The sequence below is a fragment of the Camelus bactrianus genome, chromosome 15 (genome assembly GCF_048773025.1).
Source record: "Camelus bactrianus isolate YW-2024 breed Bactrian camel chromosome 15, ASM4877302v1, whole genome shotgun sequence".
Lineage (NCBI taxonomy): Eukaryota > Metazoa > Chordata > Mammalia > Artiodactyla > Camelidae > Camelus > Camelus bactrianus.
Window position 1 is genome coordinate 31,122,523 of NC_133553.1, and position 18,367 is coordinate 31,140,889.

The following is an 18,367-nucleotide window of genomic DNA, read 5'->3' on the forward strand; positions in this document are numbered from 1 at the left end:
GATTTGGGCGTGGGCTGCAATTCTGAAGACCAAGTATTTGAGACAGGTGGTTTGTGCTCATTAGCTCATCAATTATAAGCTCTTACCAACTAACCTACCTTTGCCATACACACATACACAAGACCTTCTCTGAATCAATAGAGACAAAAAACAAAAGAGAAAATCAGTAAATGTACAAATAAATCTGGAAAACAATTACAAACCACAGTCAACTAAATCCAGTTGAAGTATAAGGTAGCTCTGCTTTTGGCATCTAGCCTTACTCACTGCCTAATTAGGAGTGCTTACTTTAGAGCAGCTGCGTGAACTTTAGCCTATATCTACTGGGCTACAGAAACAGAGGGAAACCTTTGTCCTACTTTTTAATCATTTAAACAATTTAACTCAAGAAGATACCTACAAGACCTAAGACTACAGCAGTGAAGAGAGCTGGATTATGCTGACACAAATTTCAAATACGAAAATGCTACTATCATTTTAACAATCAACAGCTTTTCTCAATATTCAGTCTTGGAGGAAAAGACAGGATTAAGGCAGTGAGAGTCAAATTTAAATATGCACCGTCTACTAAGGTATTTGCCTCCATTTCATGTCCTGTCTAATTATTTTACCACTTACATAATTAGGAATTTGGGTTTTGAGTAGAAGTGGGAATAAAACAAGATATTTTGATCAAGATGTGATTTTCATTTGACATAATTCAGTATAACACTCCTTGAGGAGGAATGGATTAAACATCAAGACTACAAATCAGTGTCAAGAACATTTAATCATCAGTCAGTAAATGTCCTAATCTCATTAAATGTTTGGCAATGCTTTGGTACAGACTTTTGGGGTCCAATTTGTTGAGTTTAAATGGCAATCCAGGTGTGCAGGAAATTTTAAATTCACTCTCTAGGGTTTTTTACCCCCAAATTTAAAAATTGCTGTTAAAAGGGGCAGTAACTATAATAAACCATATTTTCTTATTGGTGAAAACATAATGCAAAATATATACACGTTTATGTGTATATATTTCTATACCAAAAACATAGAAAAACTACGCTTGTAACTTTCTACTACATACGTAAAATGTAAAAATAACTTTAAAAAAGTCTTAGATATACAGAATCACAGTTCTTCAGGGCAGGAAAGAGTTAATAATAGCTAACATTTATTAGTTAATATTAGTACTGTTGCCTTACACCTCAAATAATTCCTTCAAGGCTTAAAAGGTGGTATCTTTCCCCATTTCAGAAATGAGAAAACAGACATGGAAATTTATTGCCCAAGGTCATCAGATGGTAAGGTCACCAAAGGATAAAGGCAGAGCCGGGGTTCAAACCCAGAAGTCAGACTCCGAATTTAATGCTTTTAATTGCGTTACCTTAAAGTTAATGGAGAGGCAAGTTCAAAAATACACATTTGATATTTTTAAAATGGAAAATAGAGAAATCAAACTGTCAGGTAACATGACCAAATGCTAACAGTAGGTATGTGAGTAGTAAGAGAATGAGTGGTTCTTTTTTCTTAATCCCTTTCCCCTGTCTGTACATTTCATTTTCTGTAGTCTTATGATTGGTACACACACACACACACACACAGCAGTCCTCTAGAGACCAAAAACATTGGTCGAAATAAGAAAGCAGAAAAGATTCAATCACCCCAAATTAGTCCCTTACAGTTAAAGGAGATTCCAGCCTCCAGTCTAAAAACAACACACAGTATCACCTCAGTGGTTCAAAAGGAGAAAGGCATACTACAAATGAAATTTATAATTAAGTATCCAGTATTAAGTACAACATGCAATAGAAAGTCACATTTCACCTTACAGATTTGAGATGGAAGAAAAATGCTCGATTTTCCACAATCACCAACTTTAACTCTTTTACTGCCAGTTTGAAGAGAAAAAGATATTACGGCTAATGCAAAGTAACTGCCTATTGTGAGAAACAAGGTTAGAAATAGTTGTTAAAATTATCTAACATTTTATTCCTTAAGAAGCAGGTATTTATGTAAATGTTCTAGCAAGTTGCAGAACCTCCTCTTGAAACTCAACATACTATATGTCACAATGAGATTAATGGAAACTGCAAGAGTTGAGCTCCCTGTTGAAATGTGGTAATAGGCACAAAAATGGTTCTGAGGGAAAGGAGCAAGGAATGGCAATAATGTGCAAGGCCGGTCAATTTCATACGAGAAGCTTTTAAGACATCTCTTGTTACAGGCAAGGTGCTATGGAGCCACAAAGATGTGATAGGTGGGACTGTCGTAGTCCTCCTGGGCCTCCCAAACTAGTAGGGTCAGGTTCAAGGCCATCATGAAAAAAAAAAATAAGAGGACACCTGCGGGAAGTGCCAGATCAGGTGGACAGGACTCAGAAACGTTAGGGGCTACGGAGCCTGAACTCGCTGCAGGACTCGGAGTCGTGAGAAAGGAAGTGTCAGTCCCGGCGCCACGGCGCGAGAGATCAAGTCCCTGGGCAGCATCCCTCCCTCTCATCCAGGGATGGGTCCCTGGCCTAGGGCAGTGAGAAAGCAGCGATAGGGAAATGCGGCTCTAGGGCTGCCCTGGTTTCCGAAGGAGTTCTGCCCGGGTATGTGGGGCTCCCTCCACCAGGCCTCACCCGGGCAGCAGAGCGTTCTGGAGGCGGTGAAGCGGCCGAGGCTGCCAATTACCCGGGAGGCCACCATCTTGAGCAGGAGAGGACGAAAGTGGAAAGCGCTCCAACTGGCGGTAGCCAGGCAGAGGTCTTTTCTTCCCGCAGCCTGGCCCTGGTCAGGCGCCCGACGTACTGCCTGGCTAAAACCCCCGATGGCGAGTTGCCACCGGCCTTTTAACCTTGCCCTTCGCTTCTGGCTAAAGGGGCGGAAAGGCGGCTTTCTTCGCGAGAAGGAAGGACGCTCAGCGAGAAGAAGGCGGAGTTCCGAGTTTTCCAGTCAGGCAGCCGACGGGCAGCCTGCGAGGCCCGCGGAGCCCGCGGGGAGGGTGAGGGGGTCCTTTCTAGGCAGGACCCGCCCCTTGGTCCAGTCTCTCGGGTCCTGTCACTCGGATCCAAACCTCACTTGCAGCGGCAGTCTGAACTGAGGTAAGAAGCACCCCCCGTCCCCGCCCCGAGCTCTGCACTTCCTTTCCCTCCTACCGCGCCAGTGCCTGTGGCCTCCGTGGGGAAGTGGAGTTCGAGGGAGCAGAACGAAGCTTCTCGATCGGGTTCTCCGGTACCAGTGTAATTTGGGCAGTAATGTGGACTAACGGTGTTCCCTGTGTCTTTTAATTTATCACCGGAAGTTAACAAACTGTGGGTTTGTGTGTGGTGTCGTGGTACGGGCTGAGAGGTGCTTAAAGCGCTGGCTTGTGTTCCAGTGTTTGGCCTGTAGCCTGGTCGGCGGCTGGAGAGGTTTGGAATGGGACCAGGGTGGAACTCGATTTTCGGGACTCGAGTGTAGGTCGGGTAGCTTCTAGTCAAGAGCCCTACGTTGCATGATAGCTGTTTTTGCGCTGGAAAGATAGACGAGTCCTGGAATTTTTAGTTATCTATCAAATTTTGAATTATGAATTTCTGAGCCCAGTAATCCTTCTTACTGGTCTTTAACCAATAGAAATATTCATGATGTTATGTGTAGCAATCATAGGTCTCCAGCCAACAGATATGCTGAAGATGTAAATGTACATCAGTAGGAAATGATTAAATAAATCATAGTACAAACGTACCATGGAATACTGTTCAGTAGTTCGTAAAGAAAAATGAAACATAATGACATGCTGATGTGGAAAAATGTCCACAATATATATTAAAGGAAAAAGCAAGTGGCAGAACAATACGTATAGTAAGTCCATTTTATGACAGAAAGCGAGAGGAGAGAAAATCCGAAAGCTGAGTCTACATATGGAAGGGATAAAGAGGGGCTTTCAGTTTACATTCTTATGTCTTTTTAAAGTTTCTTTTACAATGAGCATTTTTAATGTACAGTATAATTCTATTTTTATCAAAAATCTGCATATACTTACATCTTTATAGAGAGATAAAAACATACAAATGCATAAAAATGTTGGAAGCCTTTACCCATCTAAGATTATAAAAATATCCTCTGATGTTTTCTTATAGTACTTTTATAGTTAAAAGTATATATTTAGATTAATCCATTTGGAATTGTACTTATAATGTGAGCTGTGGATCTAAATTTTTTTCCCAAATGATTAACCATTTCCCCAATAAATCCATTGAATAATTCATCTTTCTCCCATTTATTTGAAATGTTATTTTTATTATATACTAAATTCTCATACACATAAATATGCTTCAGAACTTGCTACATCCTGTTCTGTTGATTTGTTCATTTATTCCTGTGCCAAAATTGCACTGTTTTAATTATTGGTGCTTAATACAAAGTTTTGGTGTCTATTAGAGCAAGGTCCTCTTTTTTTCAATCAACATTTTCTTAACTTCTTTCATGAATTTTATCTCAAGATGAACTTTAGTTATGGGAATTTGTATTCCAGACTCAAGTGACATCAAATGTTGCTTCTAGAAAACTGGTGCCTATCTTATGGGCCAATTTGTGTCTCCCTGGTCAGAGTCTATTGGATATATCTAGGTTGGTGGGCCTAGAGGTTGGACTCCTCCATCTCTTCCCAATCCATATATTTACTAAATGTGTTTTTTTTTTTTTTTGGAAGCCATAGGACATCCTTTTTTTAAATTATAAAGACCTAAGAGAAGTTAAACAAGGCTTTTATATTATCTGTAATTATGTAACAAATTACTCCAAAATTGAGCAGCTTAAATCAATAAAAATTTATTATCTCATACAGCTTCTGAAGGTCAGGAGTCTAGGGGTGACTTAGCTGGGTTCTGGCTTAGAGTTCCTCATGAGGTTGCAGTTAGAATGTTGGCCAGAGCTGTGGTCATCGGAAAGCTTGTCTGTGCTAGAGGATCCACTTCCAAGCTCACTCCCACTGCCGGCCTGCAGGCCGTTGTCAGGAGGCGGCAGTTCCTCGCCATGTGAGCCTCTTCACAGGGCTGCTCCTGATATGCCAGCTGGCTTCCTGCAGGCCAGGTGATCTGAGAGACAGACCAAGACGGAAGCTGCGGTATCTTTTATAGCCTAACCTTGGAAGTGACATAGCATCACTTCTAACATATTCTTTGGCTTACACGGAACAACTGTGTAAACAAAAATTCACAGAAGTGGAGTAGCTGGATCAAAAGTTAAGTGCGGTTGTAGTTTTTTGACAGTTATTTGCCAAATTGTCTTCCATAGGGATACACGTGCAGAGTTGCATCAGTTTACACTCTGAGCAGCAGCGTATGAGAGTGCCTGTGTGTGCGCGTGCTGTTCCACGCACTGAATGTCAGACCTTTGAGTCAAAAAATATATCTCAGTGCAGTTTTAATTTGTATTTCTCTTCTGAATGAGAGTGAATGTCTTTTCATATATTTAAGAGCCATTCGTATTTCCGTTTCTGTGAACAGTCTGTTCATATCCTTTGTCCATTTTTTTCTTACTCTTTTGTAGGAACTCGTTTTGGGGAATTTAGGGAAATGATTAATATGTTTTAAATATTTTTTAATATGTAGGGATTTTATATTTTTATTATTTTGAAACAGTGTTAAGCTTATTTTTAAAGAAGTAGCAAGAGCAATATACAAACTTTTTTTCTTATAGCAGTTAAAATGTGATACCGCACTATCCCTGAATACTTCGGTGTGTATTCCCTTCAAATACAGACATCTCACAGGCATTCTACATAATCACAATACAACCATCAAAATCAGGAAGTTCACACTGGTGGCTTCAGGATCATGTCCAGCAATCTGTCTACTCCTTTGGCCCTAGAGAAGAGCATAGACTCTGGAGCTAGACTGCCTGACTTCACATCCCAGCTCTGCCTCTTACTAGTCACTCAATCTCTATGTGCTTCAGTTTCTTATCTCTTCCAAATGTAATTATCATGCCTACTCTGTTGGTTATTGTGAGTATTAGATGAACTGATGCTTAAATTAGTGGTTTACATACTATGAAAGATATGTCAATGAAGCTATAATAATATTAGACGAAGGATAGTTGGTAATAAATTTTAGAGTATTTTTAATAGGCATGGGTAAGATTGTCAGAAATCATAGACTACAATGTAAGCTACAAAATGTTCAAATAACCCCGACTATCTTTTTTCTTCCCTTGTTAGATTTCAGAATGACTTCCTTCTTGACATACACTTTTAAAAATCTTCCCAGTACATCAAAATGGGCCCTCAGATCTTGTAAGTGTCATTTGTTCTTTTTTTTTTTTTTTAAGGTTAGATTTGGGTGTGTAAACATCTTTTCAGGGACATGAAATTGTATTGCTTTTTGTAAAAACTTTATTTTGTCTTCCAGCTATAAGACCTCTGAGCTGTTCCTCCCAACTTCGAGCTGCTGCAGGTACAGTCATTTGTAAAAGAAACATTTTTGATTTGTTAGATTCTAGAATCTAGGTTTGTGAATTTTGAGAAAAAGCCAAAACTAATTTGCCAGCTCTCCCCTTTTTGTGAGCAACATGAACATCACTGTTGTGTGTACCTTCAAATTAAAACAACATTGGATTGACCAATCAATGATAGTACATGGTATAGGGTTGGACCCGAAGATGTTGGCAAGAGGCTACTTTCTAGGATGTGGATCCTGATGGAGTCACAGAGGTTCCGTGAATCTTGTAGGTCAGTTTACTCAGCTTCTGGCTGTTGGTCCTGGAGATGATCAGCTTACAAACACCCAGGAAACTATTATGGATCCAAAAGTTAACTTTTTAAACTTTCAGTGACAGAGTTCTCTATTAATATCTTCTTATCCCATGTGCAAGGGGACCCATACCTGAAATAGGGGTAACTGTGGAACTGGTTAATAAAAGAATATTGTTTAGTCAATATGAAATGAAAAAGTAAGGAAAGCTGTTGATTTTTATATGGTCTTTCAGACCCTTGGCAAATCTTCAGTGTTGAATACACACTTTTGCAGAATCTGCTGTAGGTCTGTATCTTCACCAGCCAGTGCTAAAAGCACCCTGATGAGTTCATACCTTCTCCTTGCTTGGGTCCTGTATTAACCTATGACTTAAGTTTTTAGTTTTATTATGGTATTTCTAGTTGGATAATAACTTATCAGAAAAAGCATCTTACCAGGATTCAGAAGACCTCTGCTCTGTTCCAGTTCTACCTCTTTTGGGGCAGTATGGCCTTGAACTGATCACTTTACTTCCCTGTGCTTTAGTTTCTTTGTCTAAAAAAGAGTAATAATTTTAGTCTTGTTAACCTCAAGTAGTTATAAAGATATCTCAAAGCACTTTGAAAAATGTAAACTCAATAATGATTATGTTTTTATATTGTTTTTCATATAGTGTATTTTTCAGGGGTCTGTTGCCTAATCCCACCTAGAGAAATTTCATGTTGTTGTATAATAAATATATTTTCTGTGGTCTCTGAATTCTAACTAGAATATAGATTTGTACTAGCCTCACAAAGAATAATTCTTTTCTATCTCATTTCACCTTTGCCTTAATTCTAATGTTTACCCAGGCCTTTGCTTTGCAGCCGTACACATAGATCTAACTCTTGCCAACTGGGAGACAGTCACAGTGAATACCAACAGAGTATTTAGAGTATTCTTTAACTGTTTTTTGTTTCTGTCTCCCTAGCTCTACGCCCTTGTGAGACTTAAGTATTTTCATGTCCCCATTGTGTCACACTACAGGTGATTTGTGGTAACATTGATGATGATGCAATGCAGTGATGATGGTTCTGGAAGCACATGATGAGACAAAGGAGTATGACCAACTGATTTGTGGGAAGGGAGCAGGCACATCGAACAAGTTTTATGTTGCAATAATTTTATAGCTAATTTCTCTTGAAGTTAATGTGACTTTTCCTGCTTGACAGCTCTGTTGGGATGAAGGAATTAGAATAGAGGAATACAGGTTTTATTGATGTTTTCCTTCATCAGGATGACTGGAAATTTAAGTGTTTGATGGAAATTTTGAATTATTCATTGATTATATCTAGATATGCTATACAGATCTTCCTTGGCTTATGATAGAGTTACATCCTGATAAACCCATCATAAGTTGAAAATCTTGTAAGTTGAAAATGCATTTATACATCTAGTCTACTGACCATCATAGCTTAGCCTAGCCTACCTTAAACATGCTCAGAACAGTTATATTAGCCTACAGTTGGGCAAAATCATCCAACACAAAGCCTATTTTATAATAAAGTATTGAATATTATGTAGTTTGTTGAGTATTGTACTGAAAGTGAAAAACAGAATGGTTGTATAGGTACAGGATGGTTGTGAATGTATTGTGGTTGTGAGTGTATCGCACCCTTGTGATGGTGTGGCTGCCTGGGAGCTGTGCCTTGCTGCTGCCCAGCATCACAAGAGAGTGTCATATCACACATCGCTAGCCTAGGGAAAAAACAAAAATTCAGAATTCAAGGTATGCTTTCTACTGAATTAGTATTGCTTTTGCACCATCCTAAAGTTAAAAATTCATGTTGAACCATGAAAAGTTGGGGACCATCTGTATATCTATGTATCTATATCCACACACATATATATATATGTATAGCAGTGGTATAATACATGGCATGTCTTTTATCTGCTTTGGTTTTAGTTGTATGTGTGAAATACAGAATGTGTATCAGCCTAAGAATCCTAGCTTTGTTGTTGGGAGGAGCCTTTAAGACCATCGAGTCCAACTCCCATGTTTGTAAATGAGAAATTTTTGGCAGATCAGGGGCTAGGACTCAGATATTTTAAGCCCCAGTTCAGCTTCTTATCATACATTGCTAATGAGTGCCCATAGCACTGTGAAATATATAAAAAAGAGACTTTGAAAAAATTCTGATGTGGTTAGGAGCCAGTGTGCATATGAAACAGAATGAGAGTCCTTTGGGTGACTGTTCATAATGAATATTATTTTAAATGTGGCTTGTAGCATTAATTTAATTACTTTATAATATGCTAAACTATTTGGAATAGCCAATTTTTGCCCCAGAGATTGCCATAGAAGTTCAGAAGCAGGAACTACAAGTAACCCAGGTTATCAGAGAAGACTTTACTAGGAGATGGAATGTGAACTAGGCCTTGAGGGGTAGGTAAGAATTAAACGGACAGAAGGAGCCACTCACATGGGAGGGTACATGAATGAAGGGAAATGGGGTGAAATGAGCAAGGCTGTGAGAGGCTGGGGGCTTGCTCATCCTGCTCCGTGTTGAGAGGTAGTGGGAAATACTTTGGGATCATTAAAGTGGAACCAGGTAAAGCGGGGGCTTTGTTAGAAGAGTTAGGAATTTGAATTTTATCTGTAAGTGTACAAAAGGAATGTGTAGTCATTTCTTAAAAAGTGGAATGACATGATGGCATGTCATCTGACTTTTTCTTTCATCACTTTATTTTCTCCAAGGTCTGTCACAAGTAATCTTCCAACTTAGTGGCCTTTTTTCAGTCCTCATTCTCCTTGAATGTTGAAATGTTTGACTATCACCTGCTCCTTGATACTCTCTTGCCTTTGCTCTCATGCTCTCGATTGTCCTACTGCCTCTCCCGTTTACCTTCTGTCCCACATCTTCCCTCTGCCCTCTAAATGTGGGGAGATAGCAAAGCCAGGAGTCTTTTGGTGTAAGAAACCCGCTCAAGTTAAGGATAAGAGGCCTCAAATAGTACAGCTGGGGAGACATTAGGAACCAAGCAGCTCAAGAGGCAGCTACTTTGTCTTGTGCATGGCCACGTGGGGTGTCACTTTTCTGCTCTTTCTATTTCTCCTTTTATATTCCCCTTCACTCTTCTTGCTGACTTCTTTGCTGACTCAGAATTTTTGCTGCCCCATAACTCTGACTTACAGATGACTTCAGTTTCCCATCAACCTGGTTCTTCCTCATGGCATCCTTTCAGCTTCAACTAATTGGTATTTCTCTCCATGCTCTGCTTAGATTCCTAAGAGAGAGAATCTAACTGGCACAGCTCATCACTTGTAGGTAGATGACATGGGTTACTGGTTGGCAGCTCTATGGATTGACTTTTGGTGGTCTGGTACCCACCCTGAATCTAATCAGCGTTGGCTCTGGACTTAGGGACATGGTGTCTTAGGTGGGATGTCTTAGGTATGGCTAAGGTATGGCTACCCTTTTGCAGAAACTCTAAGCAGGGCAGCTCCCTTTAGAGGGGGCTGTGGGTGAGCAGACACTGCAAAATAGGCCTCTGCTTTTCTTCTGTATTCTGAGTATATCTCCTGGTTCTCCCAGCTACACTTCATTTCTCTTAAGAGCTTTAATTTCACATTTTCTAGCTATCTGTCAAATAGACAGATCCACCTGGGTATCTCTCCATCACCTCAAAGTTTGCACGTTTAAAATTGATGTTATTTTTCTTCCAAAACCAATGTACTGTGCTCTACGCTATACTGCTACAGTACAGAATACTTCTGTAGGGTAGAGTAGCTAGGTTTCCTTAGTCTCTAAGCTTCCTTCATAATCCTCTTTTCCTTACTTTCCATATCTGATTGGTCACCAAGATACATAGTCTTTATAAAATCTCTTGTATTGGTCACTTCCTTTCCATTTGCATTGATACTGCCTTTATCTTGGCCTTTAGCATCACAGGCTTGGTTTTGCCAGTCTCCTCGCTAATCTCCCTGTACCTTTATCTCCTTCACCAATTTATTAGAGCTGCCAGGAGAATCTTTGTACCCTACTTTATCATGACTCTTAGCTTTGATTACTGTTTCCTTGAAGTTGGTTGTAGATGTTTGTCATAAATAATTCTCTATGGCATATGTGGGTCTGGTAAGGTGATTGTTAAAATTTTACTCCTTATACTTTAGGATTTTTCTCTATCTCTGGAAATGAAGAGTGATGATAACAGATGAATTTCAACATTAACAACAATAAGAAAAGAATGAGATATTTCTAGATAGACAAACACAGAGAGGTCTTCAAGCTATATCATTTAGTTAGAAAAGTAAACATAATACACAAGTGTGTGCATGTAGATGCATCAAAAGAAAGTATATGCACCAAATTAGCAGTATTTACCTCTGGGAAGGAAGTTATATGGCAGGAGAGGGCATAAAGAGGGAACTTCAGTTTTACTATCCGTATTTTAGTATTGTTCATTTTTCTCTTTTTTTGAACCACCAGCATATATGCCCATTTTTTTAAACTAAAAAATTATAGAAAGATTGCTTTTTTGATGTTAGAAAATAACGAGACAAATCGAGTCAGATGGAATCAGGAAGTATTCTAGGTTTTTCCAGAGTGGCAATAGTCACCAACCAAACAGTCGTTGTTTCTACATAGAAAGACAAGAATATTAAGCTGTGTGGACAGTAAACAATATCAGTTATTGCAGCTTCTAATATTGAGGGCAGAATTATTGGTTGCTTTCAATGCAATAGATTGTCAAGCACTTGATAAAAAGAAACAATTTGTTAATAGCATAAATAACCTCATCATTAGGTATAATCTCAGTATTTACCTTAACTATTATTTGGAAACTTATAAATGCCAGTTAATTTCTTAGCCTTTTTTTTTTTTTTTTTTAGTTGCATTGGCTTGTTAAGTGGCAAATGCAACTTGGCATTGAATGATAAAAATTCTTCTTAGAATGTCTGTCTTTAAAAAATGTAAAAAGTCATCTGACTTCATTTATTTTAATTAATTATTCTTTGAACTTTATCTTAAAGATGTCCAGACCAAATCAAAGAAAACCTTGGCCAAATCCAGCGTAAGGAATATCGTGGTGGTGGATGGTGTTCGCATTCCATTTTTGCTGTCAGGCACTTCGTAAGTATGAAATGACTGCGCTACTTGTCATTTCTTCTTTTTTTCCTCCAGCTTTACTGAGGTATAATTAACAAATAAAATCTGTATATTTAGGTGCAGTGATTTTTTTTAAGGTATACAGTGTGATGGTTTTATACACACACACACACACACACACATACACACACACATTGTGAAATGCTTACCACAATCAAGTTAATTAACACATCCATCACCCCATGTAGTTTATTTATTCCTTCTCTTAAGGCACTTTCAAAAGTGATCTTCGTGACTGTAACCCTGTAGGAATACTGTTGATAGTAGACTAGTATATGAATAACATTTTCATAAAATTAATACAGAAAAAGTCAAGCCAGTGGTAAAATAATATGGCAAAATTTGTTTTTTATCCTTTCTCATAAGCAAGCCTAGTATAATGCTGGATTGAACCAGCCCTATTTTGAAAAGCTAGTGTGGGACCAGATAGCTTGTTTCCAACAGAGATATTCTTTCCTTGTCTGGAAATAAGTACATTGTTTCTTTGCCTCTTCAGAAGTTTGATTACTGAGGATGTGAACCTATTTATTCCTTTTGTTGTTTTTTTATTGTTGTGTTTTAGCTTCATTTAAGATCCTAATTGAGAAAGAAGTCAAAGTTCATGAGCAATTTAGTGGTATAAGGAAGAGAAGGACTTTCAATAATATAAGACATTATGGTTAATAGAGAAGAAAGAATAAAAATGTTAAGGCAGTCTCCAGTTAAAGAACAAAGTGACTAAAACTAATATAGAGGGAAAACTCTAAAGAAGACAGACTGTTTAGTCATGTTATTAATGTTATGACTGAGATGACAAATGAGTCTTCTATAATAGAAGATCATTTTCTAGGTGGAAAAAGATCTTTTTCTATTTAATTTGAAGAAGCTTTGCTTTCAATTGAGTGACATTTGAAAGACCAGGTTCTTAACTTAGAGGTAGAAGGTATTTTGGAAGCACTCCTAGAAATAAACTCCAGCACTAGAATTTGGGATTCTGTCAGTCATCCTGGTAGAAAGAGGTATCGGAGCATGAGAATAAAGATTGTAAAATGGTAAATAATTTCTGGTTTATACGTTTTAAAATTGACACACAACTTTCCTTCAAATAATTCTGCTCTAAGTTTGAGGGAACTCGTTTTACCTATGAAAGATTTTGAGAACTGTTGATGGTTTTTTTGTGAGTCAGAATAAAGTAAAAATATTTTTGGCTTTTTAGGTTTTAATTTTCAGGAATTTAAAGAATGAATATTCTTATTTAATCCAATGGTTAAATCTTTGACTTAAAAGGAATTTATTTTTTTACATTTAAACAACAAGAATTCACATCCAGATCTTTCTAAATACTCATTCTTTCTTAGAGGGAACCAGGCTTCCTAGAAGAATGACTAGGGCTGGGCCAGAGAAAATACAGGATGAACCTGGAGCATTTTGTAGTACCAGCAAGTAAAGAAGTACTTAAAAGAAAAAAAAAGGGACATGTCAAAAGGACACAGGACCAATCTGAAATAGCTTCAGATAACTGAAACTGGGAGAGTTTGATCAATAAAATAAATGTAATAGTATTACATCATAACCCAAAGAATAAATTAAATATCTATGAGTCCAATGTAATATAAATAAATGATTGAATAAAGAAATAAATGAGAGAGAAAAGACAAATCTTTTTTACAGAAGAATTTCAGTCAATAAGTACAGAAGAAATGAGGAAAATAAATAAATCACCATTAGAACTCACAGGAATAATGACTGCAACCAGGATCAATAGAATGCTATGAAGTTGGTTGGTGACTGCTAAATGAATGCTAAAGTTAGCGGGTGAGAAATGTTAACAAGATATTTCCATAGCCTCAGACTCTCTCCCCTCAAATATTTATTAATTACTTTGATGATTTTAACATGTGTCCACAAATTCTTTCCTCTTGAGTAAGGGCCAGAGTAGTGACTCACTTAACAAACTGAGTTTAGAAAGGGAAAAATAGAGAAAATTGGCAGATACTACTTTAACCAGGTGATTAAGTTAGCATCACCAGTAATAAGTCATGTTGTTACCATGTACACTCTGTTAAGAAACAATGGGAAGGGCACTTTATGTCTGTAATACTCCCTTTACGCCAATCCATAACCCTAGTCTTCCAAGTGTCAAGGCCAAGAATGACAAGGAAAGACTAAGAAACTATCACAGATAGAGGAGATGTATGAGGCATGACAACTACATGCATGAATTGGATCCTGGAATAGACCAATAAAAAGGACTAGTGCAAAAACTGATGAGATCCAGATAAAGTTAGTAGCTTAGGGAATAGTATAATGCCAGTATTAATTTCTTAGTTTTGACAAGTACATCATGGTTATGTAAGGTATTAGCGTTAGACTAAGCAGGGTAAAGGGTATACAGGAACTCATTTCTGTCTTTCCAGTTCTTTTGTAAAACTCAAGTTACTTCAAAACAAAATTCTCTTAAGAAGTTCTTATATATATATCCCTTGTGTCCCTTTAGACATCACAAAATAAATAATGAATTTTTTTTTTTAAATAAAGGTGGACTTAAAAGGTGGGGTTTAGTTTTAAAGAATATTTAACATATGTCATGCTGAGCAATAAGACAGTGGCAAGATTTGTTAGATTCTTAGCCAGCTCAGTAAGAGTCAAAGCTTGTCAGATTTTTAAGGATGTGACAGATAGCAAAGTCACTATTTCTTTATTTGGAGTGATGAACTGCCTTAGGTAGTAGAGTGCATTTGCAGTAGTAAATGATTTCTTTAGGTATTTCAAACAGAATGAAAAACATTTTTTATTAAAACTCTAGGCTTTTTATTTAAATTATGTATTTTCTTTCCCCAGATATAAAGACCTGATGCCACATGATTTGGCTAGAGCAGCACTTTTGTAAGTAAATAGAGTTTTATTTTAGTTCTTATTTCATTAAAAGCACTTTTCTCCAGTTTTTACACTTGAAATAGCATGCTTAGTAGAATTTCCATATCTAAGATATGTTATCTTTTATGTGGTAAGAAAAAAAACACTAGATTTTACAAGATTCATTTATTCATTTTAGCTATACATGCTATACAAATTCAAGCAGCTGGTGAATGTCAGCGATCTTTATTTTGCAGGCTTGATAATCTCTTGGTATTCTTTAATGAGTACTGAAGCTTAGCTGCACATTATAAACAATGTAGGACTAGATTGATCAGGCTAAATACAATACATATGTTTGATGATCATCTTAGGAACTTTATTACTGTACAAGGATAGCCGAACAAATTACGCAAATGCAGATGCAGAACCTGTGGATACAGAGGACCAGCTGTACTATGCTGTTTTATTTAAGGGACGCGAGGGTCCTCAGATTTTAGTGTTTCTGGTAGAAGTAGGGGTGGAGAGATGGCTGGGGGAGATGCAATGTCTTTATCTGGAAAGAAGCCTAGCATGAGACCTGAAGATTCATGTGCAAACCAAATAAAAATATAAAATTAAATCTAGTTACATGAGATTGAGATGGAAGAATAATTTGATGAGAGTCAGCATGTAGGGCATTATTCATTTTCCACTGATGCTTTGCCTTTGTGCCTTCGACCAGCCACAGGTCTTTCCTAGTTTGGAAAATTCTCATCTTGTTCTGTTTGTCCTATCCATTTTTCTCCTTAATCCCATATTAACTGTTTCCATTTCCATTGCCCTAGAGTAACTATACTTTGCAAGCTTCTGTTAATAATGAGTCTGTGATCACTAGATGCACCAATTTTGTCTCAGGCCTCAGTGTCTTTGTCTTCTGTAGCATTTGACACTGTCAGCTGTACTTGAAACTGTCTTCCTTTGACTTCTTAATGTTATGCCTTTATGATTTCTCTTTCATCTGCTAACTAATTCTTCTCTACTTTTTAAGAAACTGGATTTCTTTATCTTTTATAAAGATATTTTGCAAGTTTCAGTCCTAAGCTTTGCATTCTCTGTATGCATGCTTTTCCTTAAAAACCTCATCTACTTAATCTTTATTTTTTATGTAGAGGACTCCCAGATCTCTAAATTTGACCTCTTTTCTTAGGCTCCTCTAGCTCTGCATGTAAAAAATAAAAATTATCTTCTCCCTGAAATCAGCTTATTTTCCTATTTCTAATAATGGTGCTATTTCTGATTATGGTCCCATGCTGGAGATTTGCAAATTTTTCCTCAACTTTTTGTTTTTAAAAATGTCAAATATACAATAAAATTGAAAGAGTAATACAGTGAACACCTAATTACCCCTCCCCTAGGTTTAATAATTGTTATTATTTTGCTGTATTTTCTATATCTATGTGGTTTGAAGCATTTGATGGTAAGTTTCAGGCATCTTGATCTTCAACCCTAAATACTTCAGCTAATACCTAAATACTCTTAAGAGTGAAGACGTTCTCTGCTATCCACAATACCATTACCATAGCTAAGATAACTTTGATTCTGTAACTTCTAATATCCAGTGCATAGTCAAATCCTCCTTACTTATTTCAAAAATGTCTTTTCTTGTAATAGTTTTTTTCTCCCAAATCCACTCGTTTCATACTACAAATGGATATGTCTCTTTAGTCCTTTTAACTTAGGACATCCTCCCTTCCACCCCCCTATGACAGTGACTTTTTGAAAAATCCAGGCCAGCTGTCCTGTGGAATGTCCCACATTCTGGATGTTTCCTCATAGTGATATTTAACTTTCCACTGTGAATCTCCTGTAAACTGGAAGTTAGATCTCTGAGCTTGATTAGATTCAGGTTAAACATTTTTTAGTAAGAATGCTTCATGAGTAAACCGCATGGGTATTGCATCATGTCAAGAGGCACATGGTGTGTAATGCTAAATCCAACCACTAGTCATGGGGGTCAGACCACCAGATCTTTGTATTATAAAGGTACGTTTTTTCCTTTGCAATTAGTAAATTATCTGTAAAGTGGTATCTTAGCATCATGTGAGCATCTTGTTCCCCAACAACCTTTGACCAAATGGTGTTAGCAGTGATAAGTTTTGCCTAAGTCAGTTATTATATTAGAAATTTCAAAATTGTGATTTTGCTAATTCTTTCATTTCTCTTACATTTATTGGTTGTTATTTTTCTGTAAAGAGCCACTTCCCTTTTTTTTTTTCAACTTTTAAATGATGTAGACTTACAGATATTTATTTGAATTTGTGTTATAGCCAAGCTTGGTCACTGTTCTTTTTGAAGCTCAGATTATCCCATAGGGAGCTCCTTCAAGTTGGCTCCTATGTCCCTTTTGTTTTTTAGTATAATATTGTTTTTTGAGTATAATTTGCACAGGTTTTTAAGTAGATTGTTTGATGAGTTTTGACAAATGTGTATGTATACCCTTGTTCCTGTTTTTTATATGATCTCATCTTTCAGTGTTTCTGGCGCTTGGACCTGGCCTCAGTCATTTTTTAAAAAGCTAATTCTTTTACTAGTAAATGGCATTTAGAAACCAAGTCTGAGTTCAAGATGTGCTACTAGTCCCTAACAGTGGGCAGAACAAGAAAATATATATTCTTTAGATTGTGAAACTTAAATTTAACATGCCTGGGATTTTACTTCATCTCTTTAATTTTCTATTTGTTTTTCTTTTTGACTGAAAACTTTGGTTTACTTATCTATTTTATCCTATATCAAATTTTTTCTTTTATTTTTTTAATTGGGGTATACTTGATTTACAATAGTATATTAGTTTCAGGTGTACAGCATAGTGATTCAAAATTTTTATGGATTATATTTCAAATTATTTTTAATTAAAAAATCTTTATTTATTGAAAGCTTCTTTAAATTCTATAGTGCTTTACCATTCTTAAAGCTTCCACACACATAATTTCATATAATCCCATAATAACCCTTTTCCCCCTCAAGCCCTATGTTGCCCCTCCCCCATTCCAAATTATTTTTGATTCTTCCTATTTAACTTCTCATTGCCAGTTAAGCATCAGACATTGACTTTCTAAATCAGTTTTTCATTTCATTGATAAAGTGCCACATGCTTGCCAGATTGAGGAAAAGATACTGTTTTAAATTCAAGGTTAGCCTTTTTAAAAAACTGTGGTGTTTTATGGGATGATCTGTGATCCTATCTTGAATGTGTGAAATGAGTCTTTGCTTTGGACTTTTGCTCACAGGGGTTTGTTGCATCGGACCAGTGTCCCAAAGGATGTTGTTGATTATATCATCTTTGGCACAGTCATACAGGAAGTGAAAACCAGCAATGTGGCTAGAGAGGTGAGTAAAACCAATTTTATGGTGTTTAAAGAGATTGCTAGGAGAATCAATCTGAATTTTTTTTTAACATTTTTTATTGATTTATAATCATTTTACAATGTTGTGTCAAATTCCAGTGTTCAGCACAATTTTTCAGTATTCATGGACATATACACACTCATTGTCACATTTTTTTCTCTGTGAGTTATCATAACATTTTGCGTATATTTCCCTGTGCTATACAGTGTAGTCTATTCTACAATTTTGAAATCCCACTCTATCCCTTCCCACTCTCCACCCCCCTGGTAACCACAAGTCTGTATTCTCTGTCTGTGAGTCTATTTCTGTCCTTTAT

The 18,367-nt window shown here is 37.0% G+C and overlaps 2 protein-coding genes across 4 annotated transcripts in view; one reads left to right on the forward strand and one right to left on the reverse strand.

Annotated features, from left to right (window-relative positions):
• HADHA (hydroxyacyl-CoA dehydrogenase trifunctional multienzyme complex subunit alpha) overlaps nucleotides 1-2,844 on the reverse strand; it is a 38,145-nt gene extending 35,301 nt beyond the window's left edge. The window contains exon 1 of the mRNA XM_010948533.3: nucleotides 2,606-2,844. Within this exon, the coding sequence (XP_010946835.1) occupies nucleotides 2,606-2,672 (67 nt within the window). The 5' untranslated portion in view covers nucleotides 2,673-2,844. The remainder of the gene's footprint in view (nucleotides 1-2,605) is intronic.
• Nucleotides 2,845-2,918: 74 nt separating this feature from the next.
• HADHB (hydroxyacyl-CoA dehydrogenase trifunctional multienzyme complex subunit beta) overlaps nucleotides 2,919-18,367 on the forward strand; it is a 36,477-nt gene continuing 21,028 nt past the window's right edge. The window contains exons 1-6 of one of the 3 annotated variants that reach the window (XM_010948528.3): nucleotides 2,919-3,067; nucleotides 6,166-6,240; nucleotides 6,356-6,400; nucleotides 11,694-11,793; nucleotides 14,650-14,694; nucleotides 17,934-18,033. In XM_010948528.3, the coding sequence (XP_010946830.1) occupies nucleotides 6,174-6,240; nucleotides 6,356-6,400; nucleotides 11,694-11,793; nucleotides 14,650-14,694; nucleotides 17,934-18,033 (357 nt within the window). In that variant the 5' untranslated portion in view covers nucleotides 2,919-3,067; nucleotides 6,166-6,173. Of the gene's footprint in view, nucleotides 3,068-3,117; nucleotides 3,206-6,165; nucleotides 6,241-6,355; nucleotides 6,401-11,693; nucleotides 11,794-14,649; nucleotides 14,695-17,933; nucleotides 18,034-18,367 lie in introns of those variants that run through there. The other 2 variants (XM_010948529.3, XM_045511831.2) reach the window with 2 other exon arrangements.